Raw genomic sequence first — 13,497 nt, forward strand, 5'->3', positions numbered from 1 at the left:
GTCTGCAGCACGCGATGCTTGTGAAAATGGAATGAGTGGGAGTGGGGTGGTGAGAAATAAAGTGAATATGTGAAATCTCATTCAAGCTATTAATCATTCTATACATTTTAAATTGAAATACAATCAGGATCAGTCTTCTCAATATGAATATGTCCAATACATTTTATAAAATAAAACAGAAATGAGAAAGTAACTCCAATTAATATAAACACTGTGATCACTCAGGGTTGTCCTTCTTGGACAAAGAACTCTACATCACCTCATCATTTTTTTGAAACCCGAAACATCTGTCGCCAGAGGCGTCCCCTGACATTTTCTCTGGCGGGGAAAAAAGGGGAGGGGGAGGGCAGTTTGTATCGTTTGCTTAAATAGAACATTATTATTCATCTCCTTGTTCACTTCAAGGTGAGAATTTCTTTTTTCGAAGAAGGGAGAAAAGAATGAAAAAAAAAGGGAGGTAAGTTCATCATATTTTTTTTTCAATCTCTGCAGAAAGCAAAGCTGTAGAAAACTTGTTTGGAATTATATTTTCAAAAATAAAAAAAAAATGGTAATATCCTGCATGCCACAGACACTACCTTAAACTACCGGTTCGAACACATTTTTACAAGTTGGTTAAAACTTTCGCTGGTGCTCACAGATGTCAGCTCAGAGGATTCACTTTACACTAGATGGTTAGGAGGGATGATTTATTAATAATCACACGATTCACTTATATCAATCAACACTAGACGCTTAATAAAGGAAATTCACGAATAATCACCCGCTTCACTCATTCCCACACTTAACAGAGAGTGTCCCTGAATAATCAGACGATTCACTCATTTCAATCAACACTAAATGTCAAAGACTGATGATTCATTAATAATCAGACGATTCACTCAATTAAAACAACTCTGACCGCTTGGATATATAGGTTCATTTAGGATACACTGGCTGTACAGTCTCTCAATTAGTTTTGTATCAATCAGGTAAAGTCGACTTGTAGCACCACACCAAAGTACGCTCGAAAAAAACAGAAAAACTAAAGGGAACTAAGACTTCGGTCCAGCAGCTGCTATCGATATGGTTCCACGATTTGATCTACATACGTGTATTTAGACTTTACACATCTGTCTGCTGTCAAAATTTAATTGTTTTTAAAAAAGAAGTAGATTTTTTTTTTAAATTAATAGATAGATAATACCCACATCTTCGTCCTTATTTACAGTAATTATGTTTATAATTGAAAATTCAAACATCATATGGGATCAATCTAGCAGACATAGCCTAAGTATATGCTTGCATCAGGATAGGACAAAATAAACATTGAATAAAAGTTGGCTCGTTTGATTTTTATCAAATATATAATTTAAGAATGGCCTACTTTCCAGAAGACCCCTCCCCCCCTCCCTCTTCCTATATAGTTAGTAAATGGTATTTATATTAAGACTTTTATTTATGTTCTGTACTGTTCTGTTCTGGATTGAAATAAATCTTAAAGTGTTGAGATCGTTTGTCGGATGTAAATGTAGGGTTCTTCCTAATAATAAGCTTTTTTTTATTTTGTTTTATTTTGTTTTGTTACAAGCATTGTTTGTTAAAACGACTTGAGGACCTTATAGTTATATAGTTATATAGTTATAGTTATATTAAAAGAAATTTCTATAAATCAAAAAAGAACATAAAACTAAAATGTTATTTAACCTTGGTTAGGCCAATAATAGAATATGCATCCTCCGTTTGGGACCCCTCAACTCAAGAAAACATTAAGAAACTGGAACAGACACAAAATAGAGCAGTGAGATTCATAACAAACGAATATTCACATTTGACTAGAGTAACACCTTTAGTAAAATCACTAAATTTAGAAAGCCTTCAGGACAGAAGGCTCAAAAGTAAAGTAGCAATCATACATAAAACACTGAACCATAATCTTCAAATACAAAAACAAAATTTAATAAAATACTCTGAAAGACACAAAGATAAAGGCACATTCCTCGTCCCATATGCTAGGACAAATTTGTACAAATACTCCTTCTTCCCTAGTACTATTAGAGCATGGAATGGGTTACCTGAGATAGCCAGGAAAACCAGTGACTTGGCAGAATTTAAGTCATTGGTTAATATGCATGACTAAATGCATGACGCGTAGGACGTAATCATCTTCTTTTTTGAAGTAACGTCTGTATTATATAAGATAAGATAAGAAGATAGTTTGAAAGCTATCGTAGGAGATGAGAGCTACGTGGGTATATTGTCGAATCTTCTTGTGTCTTTGAAAGGGATAAAGTCAAAAGAAGTTGCTTACCATCTTACGCGTTACGCGACATGCGCTCTGAGGGCCTTGTGGGGGAAAACATGGGGTGGAGGGAGAAAATCTGGACCACACATTATCACATTAGGGTTTTGAAAGGGAGGGGGGCGAGGGGTGGGGGGACTCTGAGTAAGGAGAAACAGAGGGAAGCAGCCAGCACGTGGGAACAAAGTGTAAGGGGTAAAGGTTAAATGTCATGTCTTAAGTGTCAAAATGGGAGAGAAAAATATGAGTAACCTCAGTGGAAAGGACGAGCTGGTTAAAGGTATTGGTGAAGAAGACACTGAGGTTATAACTATCACCAGGTAGTCAGGTAGATCAGTGATGAGGAAGATAAGTGATGAGGAAGATTAGTGATGAGATAGATAAGAAATGAGATAGATAAGTGATGGGATAGATCAGAGATAAGATAGATCAGTAATGAGGTAGGTAAATCAGTGATGAGATAGATCAGTGATGAGTAATAAGATAGACCGGTGATAAGGTAGATCGGTGATGAGATAGATCAGTGATGATTGATGAGATAAATCAGTGATGAGATACACAAGGAAAAAGATGATCCATGAAATCAGATTAGTAACAAATCGAACCACCACCGCCGCCCTATTAAAAAAGGGGGCAGCTTTATCCCATAAAGTCCACATGAACAGGACAAATTTTGTTGGATATCCTTGTCATATTTTGTTATGGACACTTGTCCAATTTATAAAGCGTTATGTGTAGGTCCAGATGACGTTAAAACAATTACAGTTTACTGGATTTGACGTGACCCCATCGTATCAATATTTTTCTCTTTTGCTAGTAACGGTTGCATCTAAAATCAACAGTTATGAATTGCAGTATCTCTGTGTGGTATTTAGGTTGTCCTAGTCTAGTTTTTATACCTTTTGTTCTTTTAGCTACAGAGAAAGTCGATAGTAGTAAAAAAACGAGGGGAAATTACTCTGAACCCACTTTTGATTATGGTGTTCAATCAGCTGCATAAGTAGAAAACGTATTTGTTTCACTGAGTAATAGATCTATATATCTACTAGTGCTGTTTGATTACATTTCGTAGCAAACTCAAGACAATTTACCTGCCTTTTCCAGTGGGCTTAGAATCAAGGGAGGCTACAATAAGCTTTATTGACATCGTCTGTTAACAATCGCTGTTTATCTCCCCCTAGCTTTATTAAGTTGCTAATAATACGACTTCACCGCAAGTCGATATTCAAATGTAAAAGGGGAAAAAGGGGGGGGGGGGAGAGAATTGAGTCAACAAATGTTCGTCATCAAAACGTCATTGTGGCATTTTCTTATCACTTATATACAATTGAACTTAGAAACCAAGGATTGCCCACCTGTTTTGTAGAGAAATGTAGATGGTAGCCTAAATTGTTCCCTAAGAAATAACAATGATGTTAATTCAATGAGGCTTGAGCACATATACTTTAGAAACTTTTATGGCTAAAAAAAATGAATGTTGTACTTGTATAAACACGTCCCATCTTTAGGAATAAGAAACTTTCTGTTATGTCTGTGTCTGGCTGGGTATTTATGTAATAATAATAATGTACTCCAAACATGAGTAGGCCCTACTTTACTTTTGGGACATCGGCTATTTCTTTATTTTATATATAGAAAGCAAAATAGTGTTTGTATATAGATTGTGGGCTTAGCGATATTGAACTGGAAGACACAGTGTTTAGTTCATTCAGCCTAAAACGAGTAATACCATCACCAATATATTTTAACACTTCATAGGTCAGTCATACTTTTAAGTTTCTATGTCTATAGTGGTTTAGCGCTTGGCTTCGGAAGCTGGAGGTCCTGGGTTGGAATCTCGGTGAGATTTTGAATTTCGGGACTTTTAGGGCGCCCCTGAGTTCACCCAACTCTTATGACTTTAATTTGAGGAAACTAAAAGCGGTCGGTCGTTGTGCTGGACACATGACACCCTGCTTAATCTGCCCTATAGATCGCAAGGTCTGATGGAGGAACTTTTTTTTTTTCATTTTTAGATTAATGTTATTTAGACATTCGGTCTACGTCATTTAGCTTCGAAGCCTAAATCTAAATGAATACGTCTGAAATATAACATAGCAACATTTGATCCTCTCTACGTCTGTCTGTCTCTGTCTCTCTCTGTATGTATGTATGTATATATATATATATTCTTAATTCAAACACTTCAATGGTATGTTAAGTTGCCTTATTGGTTTTCTTCTATGCATTTCTGTTGTTTTTTTTCTGTGTACAATAACGTACTAAATGAATGGAGATAGTTATTTCAATTCTCTAAATGTATTTTGTTTCAGGTGTATTACCGTACGCTATCAAATCAATCCCTGGAATACTACCTGGCCAATACGGGTAAGATATGTCAAGTACTTTCTTTGATAAACTCTGAATGTTGAATGTCAAATTTGGAAGGTGTGCTTGCTTGTTATCCTAGAGACATAATCACAGAAGGATTAAAAACAATTTGGATTCCTTTTATTTTGTTAGAATCGCAAATGCCAATTCTTATTTTTCTTTTTATAAAAAGATGTTTAAAAATTAAAATAAGTGTAAAATTACTATTGAAAACAAAATTGCAGATGATTCGTTCATTGACCCCAAACTAGTGGTGACCCAACAACCATTAACCTTTATTTTTTTTTTGGTCTAGAGTCATTTCATTGTAAATTATTTAGTGAGTGGTCAATGAAAGTAGATTTAGTGCTTACCAGTTGAACAACCCTCAGTGGTGCTTAGTAGAACTTTGTTTTAGTTGTTTTCCATTAGAATTGCTTTTAGTAGTGGTGAGTACAACTACTTTTTATTCTGGTCAGTAGAATAACTTATCAAGCCAATAGAATGAACATTATCCCTGTTTAAGATTAGTTGCTTTAAATTGTTGTACTTTATACAGAACTCTGTCGGCGTGTCCTAGTGTTTGTGTGAAGCTGTTTATCGTCTGATACGTTCCTTCTTCCGGTGGGGAAACTGTTGGGCTGACTTCATTTCTTTTTGGCTTTATCAATCTTGAAAACTGGTCGGGAGGTATGCACGCTGGACTGTCTTTCGGTCGCCTAGATGGTCCCGGGATCATACCTTTCCTGCTGCCATCGCCCGTCGTCCTGTGGGAGGTTTGGATTAGGAAGTAGATTATCTTCAACTCTGAAGGAACATCCGAAATATTTCAAACATTTTACAAACATTTTATTCATGACACTGCAAAGTAACAAATTTACCGTAAAACCATGAATAAGTACTTCATAAAAATCGATTTTTATGGTTCCAGTACTATATAGAAAGTTTCTCGTTTTCTTTTCCCGAGTCATTACTCTTTTTGAAGGGCCTTCTGCTAGACGCAATCAGGTTGTGATTGTGTACTGTTGTCTTCACTCTGGTAATTTGGCGTGATTTTTAGTCATACTCTTGAATTATACACTATATGCCTGGTGTTGTATGGGCCTAGGTTTTCAATGCCTGATGTTGTATGGGCCTAGGTTTTCAATGCCTGATGTTGTATGGGCCTAGGTTTTCAATGCCTGGTGTTGTATGGGCCTAGGTTTTCAATGCCTGGTGTTGTATGGGCCTAGGTTTTCAATGCCTGGTATTGTAATGGCCTAGGTTTTCAATGCCTGGTATTGTATGGGCATAGGTTTTTAATGCCTGATGTTGTATGGGCATAGGTTTTCAATGCCTGGTGTTGTATGGGCCTAGGTTTTCAATGCCTGGTATTGTATGGGCCTAGGTTTTCAATGCCTGATGTTGTATGGGCCTAGGTTTTCAATGCCTGATGTTGTATGGGCCTAGGTTTTCAATGCCTGGTGTTGTATGGGCCTAGGTTTTCAATGCCTGGTGTTGTATGGGCCTAGGTTTTCAATGCCTGGTGTTGTATGGGCCTAGGTTTTCAATGCCTGGTGTTGTATGGGCCTAGGTTTTTAATGCTTGGTGTTGTATGGGCCTAGGTTTTCAATGCCTGATGTTGTATGGGCCTAGGTTTTCAATGCCTGATGTTGTATGGGCCTAGGTTTTCAATGCCTGGTGTTGTATGGGCCTAGGTTTTCAATGCCTGATGTTGTATGGGCCTAGGTTTTCAATGCCTGGTGTTGTATGGACCTAGATTTTTAAATGCCTGGTGTTGTATGGGCCTAGGTTTTCAATGCCTGATGTTGTATGGGCCTAGGTTTTCAATGCCTAATGTTGTATGGGCCTAGGTTTTCAATGCCTGGTGTTGTATGGACCTAGATTTTTAAATGCCTGGTGTTGTATGGGCCTAGGTTTTCAATGCCTGATGTTGTATGGGCCTAGGTTTTCAATGCCTGATGTTGTATAGGCCTAGGTTTTCAATGCCTGGTGTTGTATGGACCTAGATTTTTTAAAGCCTGGTGTTGTATGGACCTACCTAGATTTTCAATGACTGGTGTTGTACGAATCTAGATTTTCAAATGGTGTTGTATGGGCCTAGATTTTCAATGTCTGGTTGTGTAAGTACCTAGATATTCAAATCAAGTATTACATGCATCTGGATTGTCAATGCCTGTCATTGTATGCACCTAGATTTTCAATGTCAGAGGTTATGTGCACCTAGATCTCTCATACTTGGTGTTGTATGCACTTAGGTTTTCTGGTTGTGTAAGTACCTAGATGTTCAATTCAAGTGTTAGGGCTTTAGCCATACTCCTGATCGTCCTTTCTTCAACGACCTGGCTCAAATCTTGCCGGTGCTCTTTGGGCGCATCTCATTTCACTTCTGGCACAGTTCAGACTTTTGTTCTAACGTGTTTTGTTAAGGGCGAATGTCTCACTTCAAGACGTGCTCGTCCGGTTTATGGTTTCATGCGCTTATATCGTTTCCTCGTGTAGGGAAGTGCTGGAGGATTTATTGTAGTTTTTCATGTGAATTTTTTTGTTTTGTTTTTGAAAAACTAAGATTCTAATTAATGTAAATACATGACGCCGATTTAAACATACATTATTTCGATGTGAATTCATCAATAAACTCACGTTCAAACGTTTGAACCCTACACGTTTTCCATTCATTTCAAAATATTTGTGTATTCTGTTCAAGAGCTGACAGACAGCTACACTTGGCAAGGAGTCGGATCACTTATTAAAAGATGGAGAGTTTATAATGTGATTTAATCGATCCAATTTTTATGTACAATAATCTTAGAACGTTTTATGGCGGGCTGCTGGCTGCTTGTGCTGAGAACTCTAGTAGAACATAAAGTTAGGGATGGAGATATAACAATCTTTGTTTTCAATCTGATGTTTAGAAAATAGGTGTGAGTGTATTTGTTGGAGCTGTATTTGTGTATGCGCACGTGAGTGTGTGTGGTTATTTGTCTGCGTGTGGAGAAAAAAAAATATTTGTATATAAACCCAAACTTTAGAGCATGCGTTTACAGCAGAAATGAATAAACTGAACAAAAAAAAAGGGTTTGGGGAATAGGATATATGCTTTGATAAAAAAAAATAAGCGAATACATTTAGATAAAGAAATTTTATAATCCTTCCACATTTACAGAGTATGAGTATGTATTACATTGTAAAGAAATTTTATAATCCTTCCACATTTACAGAGTAGGAGTGTGTATTACATTGTAAAGAGATGTTATAATCCTGTCCCATTTACAAGAGTAGCAGTATGTATTACATTGTAAAGAGATGTTATAATCCTGTCCCATTTACAGAGTAGGAGTATGTATTACATTGTAAAGAGATGTTATAATCCTGCCCCATTTACAAGAGTAGCAGTATGTATTACATTGTAAAGAGATGTTATAATCCTGTCCCATTTACAGAGTAGGAGTATGTATTACATTGTAAAGAGATGTTATAATCCTTCCACATTTACAGAGTAGGAGTGTGTATTACATTGTAAAGAGATGTTATAATCCTGTCCCATTTACAGAGTAGGAGTATGTATTACATTGTAAAGAGATGTTATAATCCTGTCCCATTTACAAGAGTAGCAGTATGTATTACATTGTAAAGAGATGTTATAATCCTGTCCCATTTACAGAGTAGGAGTATGTATTACATTGTAAAGAGATGTTATAATCCTGTTCCATTTACGAAGTAAATTAGGGGCACTACATTGTGTAACCTGGGAACTTACAAGGATTTTATATTGTTAGTACAACACGTATATGACTTCATCAAACAAGAGAATAGAGAAAAAGGACTATTATACCTAAGACTCAAACTCGAGTCCCTCGGTCTGCCATCCAAGCTTACTACCTACCTCCTACCGCGGGCAAAATTTTAAAAAATAATAATAAAACACACAACATTATTCGTAGTTTTGCGAACAAAAACAAAATTAAATTCACTAGATATCAAATCAATGATCTATTGAATCAGTTATCGAATCAGTTTCAAAGTCTTTTTTTTTTAATTGGTACTAATAGACAAACGGTTGTCCAATGCTGCTCGGTTGTTGTGCCCTCAAAGTAAGCCAATGTATGTGCGCAAGGGAGATGATGCAGAACCTCTGGCGTCATTTATTTTTTAAGGGCTTCAGTAGATTTACATGTATCGCTGTAACCTAAACGATCTATGCATTCATCATCATCATCTGTCCCTTGACTTGCCGTGACAGTTCTCGTAACCATTTTCCCGGTCAGCAGCTGTTCTTAATAGGATATCAAGAGAGAAGCCGGTACATTTTTTTTCATTGTCCAGCCACCTTTTCTTTGGGCGACCCCCATAATATGAACAGATTTATATTCTCTATTCGTAGTATGAAAACATCTTTAGACAGTCGCGATAGAGTTTTGAGTAGAAAGAACAACACCTACATGTTAAGCTTCGTTTAGGTCAAACAACCGAACTGTTTTAAAATAGCTTTGAAGTTGAATAGAGATATTGTAATAAAACAAGCATTCCATTCGAGGTACTCTAGTTTTTACAAATGCCAATATCAGGGGCATGGTGACCGAGTGGTAAAGCGGTTGACTTCCGAACCAAGAATCCTGAGTTCGAATCCCGGGATTTTTTATTTCAAGATTTAAAAGACGCCCCTGAGTCCACCCAACTCTAATGGATACCTGACATTATTTGGGGAAAGTAAAAGTGGTTGTTCGCTGTGCTGGCCACATGACACCTGTTAATCGTCGCCATTGACACAGATGGCCTTTACATCATTTGCCGTTTAGATCGCAAGGTCTATGAGGGGTACTTTACTTTTAAATCCATATTCCTTACACTGTTTCACGACCATATAGCCTTTATTATTTGTTGTTTAACGATAGAGATATATTTAGCCTTCTATATATATATATATATCTTTCTGTTCAATTATACATTGCCCATCATTCCAAGTGCTGGTCTCATGTTATGACTTTGGTGTTGAATTCCTGAAGCACCTAGAGCCCCCGTTGCATAATTTATGCATACGTAATATTGAGTGTGTGTGTTTCTATGGCGACGATGATCGGAAGTAGTTAGCGATTGGTTCTGTATGATGCAAGATAGGTGGCATTGTCGTCAGCGGTCTTGCCTAGGACAGACAACTTCAGAACGTGGGACTGAAACGTTTTGCTCACAAAAGAATTCATTCAAGTTCCTACAAGTTATAAGTTAAGATATAATACGCCTACAGCGGTTTAGTTGTCTACCAGAATTTTGGTGCTACAAGTCAACCACCGTCAACACCATTACGATATAAGCAAGACATACAGCTGCTAAATAAGGAATAGGGAAATTGAAGGAGCTATAAGCTAGAGCAGCTCCAATACAGAATGTTGTGAAGGCACCATAATCCTTAGTCTTTTATTAATTTTTTTTTCATACTTCCAACAAAAAAAAAAAATAATAAATAAAAATAAGCTTTTGTGTGTGTGTGTGTGTGCGTTTGTATATTAGCGATGAAACCGCTTTGAGTCTGAACTCAGGGTAAGAATTAGAGTAAAGACTAAGAGTCGATCTGAGGAATGGGTACCTGACAAATGTCGACGACGACAGACACGTGGGGCGCCATCATCTTAGCTCTCTATGACTCCCACAGATATACAGTATAGCTCTACCAACGGCGGAGGATTAACGTACGCTTAATGTGTAACATGCTAACATGAGCTCACATTGGGTGTGTAATACATCAGCATTATTTTATAGCATTATGCTTTCGCTTATTAACAATACACTTAAGCCTTATTGGGCAACATTCCACATGAACTAAGCGACATAAAGCTAGTGAGAAATACCCAACATCGGCAACACTGATCTTAATTAGCTCTATTATAAACCTGCCACTGGAAAGTGACGAAAATTTAGGGCTACGCGCATGACATGTAAAGACAACTTTTTAATTAAGTTAATGTACTTTTTTTTGTCATTAAGAAGGTTTTGTCATGAATGTCATTTCGTATCATGTCATGCCTCGTGCAACATGTCATAAGATGTCAGCCATGTTATAAATGCCAACCTAAATGTTGTTCTTGTTTCCTTTACCTTATTTTTGTCATTTGTTTCAAACAAAAGCACCTTATGTCATTGTGTATGTCATTTCATGTCAACAGCACATGTCATGTCCACTTTATGTCAACCAAATGTCATGCCAACTTGCACTTTTCTCTCTCGCAGAGAATTTCTCCGGAGAATATCTAAACCCCCAGCATAAGCCAAAAATCTAAACATGGCGGCCATCACCTCAAAAACCTATCGGTACGCTATCGTCTGCTGTTTCTGGGTTTTTGTAGTTTTTTTTTTTTGTGTTGTTTGATGTGTTTATATTTTTTTTTATTAATATACTAGGTTGGTGTTTTATTTAACGTGTATATTTTTCTTTACATCGATTTGATTTTTTTTTTGAGTTTTTGTTTTATCCTATATATATATTTACATATAAATCTGAACTTTTATCTTCTGAGGTTTGAGTTTTTATTTTTGTGTGTTTGGTTTTTTCTGTGTTTTTTTTTTCTTTTGTCGTTTTGAAATCCTAATATATTATTTGAAGTGATTTTTGTTATCTGTTTGTGTAGATTCTTTTCCCTGAGCCAGAATAATATATTCTTTAGCTTTATATTTTCGTTAGTTCGTGTGTGTGTGTGTGCGTGTTTTTTTTTTTTGCGTGTGAAATTTTGGTAGACGTTTTCTGATTGGGCTTATGATTCAGTTGGAGAATGCTAAAAAAAATTAACACTGACAAATTTTTAGAGGCCTTAGGTACTTCTAGGTTTTACTTTTAAAAAAGCGAACAGTACTCATGTTCTTTTAAAAACAATTGAAAGATACAAAGTAGTATCCTATACAATTTTACAAAAAAACATTTTTTTTTCTTTTAAATTTTGTTGAAACTCAAACCTAGTCTTGAGTCGTCTCTCTCTCCTTTTTTTTTTGGCTTATAGTTTTTAAATATATTTTTTTTATTAATGTACGTAGTATTTACGGAAGATCTTATAATTGACCACTTGTATAAATCTCACATTGTCATCTGTTGGGAGACATATTGAATATTTGCAATGTGAAGGACTCTATTTTGTAATTTCTTTGAGTTTACAAGTTAGAAGTTTCGAGTGGGTAACTTTGCCTACATTATTTTCTGAGATCATTATACTGATTTTGTAACATTTTTACGTAATGATTATCAGACGTTTGGAGAATACTTGACATTATTTTGACATTTAAAATGTTTGTCCAATTAGAAAAACTCTTGTCGAGCAGATGTTGAACTTTATTTCCTGATGTACGATTTACTTCCTAAAACAACAGACACATTTAAAAAATTTACACTTATGCAAGGAGTGTATAAAATACTTAGGTTGACAGCATAAAATGCATTATTAAATTAGAAATAGCCACAACTAGCAAAAATACCCGGCTTTGCGGGGTGGATTCTAAATAGTGAAAACAAAGCCAAATACAGCTGAAAATTTTAATATTTAAGCCTCCTCCCGGGTGGTATGTTTAAATAGGCCCTATATTCTATTGTCTCCGCAAGGATTTAAGGAATATTTCTGCCAAGTTTCATCATAGCTTCCCAAATGGTGTTTACTTCTATAAAGAGCAAAGATACATTCTGCTTTCTATATCCGAAACAGTTAACAAACAAATTGAAAACAATTTATCAATAGAAATTTATAGAGTTTTTAAACAATTATATTGTAGATTTTAAAGACATAAAGTACTAATTATAATATTATTTGGAAGTTCGTTTCATTTAAAGGTCATTAACTGATAGGTCATTATCTGACGGCCTTTTTTTTTTTACCAGTTTTTATCTCAATGAACTAAGTCTGATAAGTCAGTATATGAATAGCCTTTATCTGATAATGACAAGTTTCTGAAGGTCTAACTAACAGACCAATATCTGACAAGCCTTTGTCTGACATGCCTTTACTTGACAGGCCATTTTTCTCTCAAGAGTTAGCGCTTTGCCAAAAAACTAACGAAGCAAAACGAAAACTGAAGAAGTTTTGCCAAGTTATTACGCCTCTCGGTACCTCTGAGACAATGAGTGATTTGAATTGAAAAGAATAGAAAATGGGCTTCGTCTGTTGCTAAGTTGCAAAGTAAATATTTGGAGTGCATGTTCCAGTTCTTCAGCATTATCTTGTGTATCTTACACTTTGAAATAATGAACCCAATATGTAGATAGAATGTGTCTGTATAAGGGAGTTCGCCGAACTGGATGTGGATCAATCCAAAGAAAAGCTGTGATCCTATCCCAAATATCTAACTTATTCGCTGCAACACTTAACTTTAGACAAATATACAGCCCATATGGTCCACTATATCGCAGCAAATGTTGTATTAGTTTCATTATACTAGATCGATTCTCCTGGACGTTTTAAACCCAGGGAACAGTTCGTGAGGTCTTTGTGTGTGTGTGTATGACAGAGAGACACAGAGAGAGAGAGCGAAGTAATGGGAGCGTCATGCCTTAAAAATAATGTAGTGAGTCCACTGACACATATATAAATTGTATGTATATTTTTCCTTTCAAGAATTATTGTCTAACTTTTGTAATCTTTAAAAAAAAAAGATTGTATAGTCGTCCATTGTGGTTCGATGATGACCACTTTCGTCATCCAGGGGGGCTGAGGGATCTGCCCTTGGGTTTTGTGCCTCTTCATGTGGCTAGTGAGATCTATGTGAGTCCCGAATGTTCGGCTGCACACTGGCTAAATAACACAGGAGGACACTAAAAACAAAGTTTAGTCTCTGACGCCCACACCGAGCCATAGCATACAGTGATCTTCTTGCATTGCCTACTCCTCAAGACG

General features: G+C 36.2%; 1 protein-coding gene across 3 annotated transcripts in view; it reads left to right on the top strand.

The window, feature by feature from the left end:
• The window catches only part of LOC106055576 (RNA-binding protein 24-B-like), a 109,244-nt gene that overhangs the window by 66,413 nt on the left and 29,334 nt on the right, over positions 1-13,497 (top strand). For all 3 annotated transcript variants that reach the window (XM_056015003.1, XM_013211878.2, XM_013211879.2), the window contains exon 4: positions 4,594-4,648. In XM_056015003.1, the coding sequence (XP_055870978.1) occupies positions 4,594-4,648 (55 nt within the window). The remainder of the gene's footprint in view (positions 1-4,593; positions 4,649-13,497) is intronic.

The sequence above is a fragment of the Biomphalaria glabrata genome, chromosome 17 (genome assembly GCF_947242115.1).
Source record: "Biomphalaria glabrata chromosome 17, xgBioGlab47.1, whole genome shotgun sequence".
Taxonomy (NCBI): Eukaryota; Metazoa; Mollusca; class Gastropoda; family Planorbidae; genus Biomphalaria; species Biomphalaria glabrata.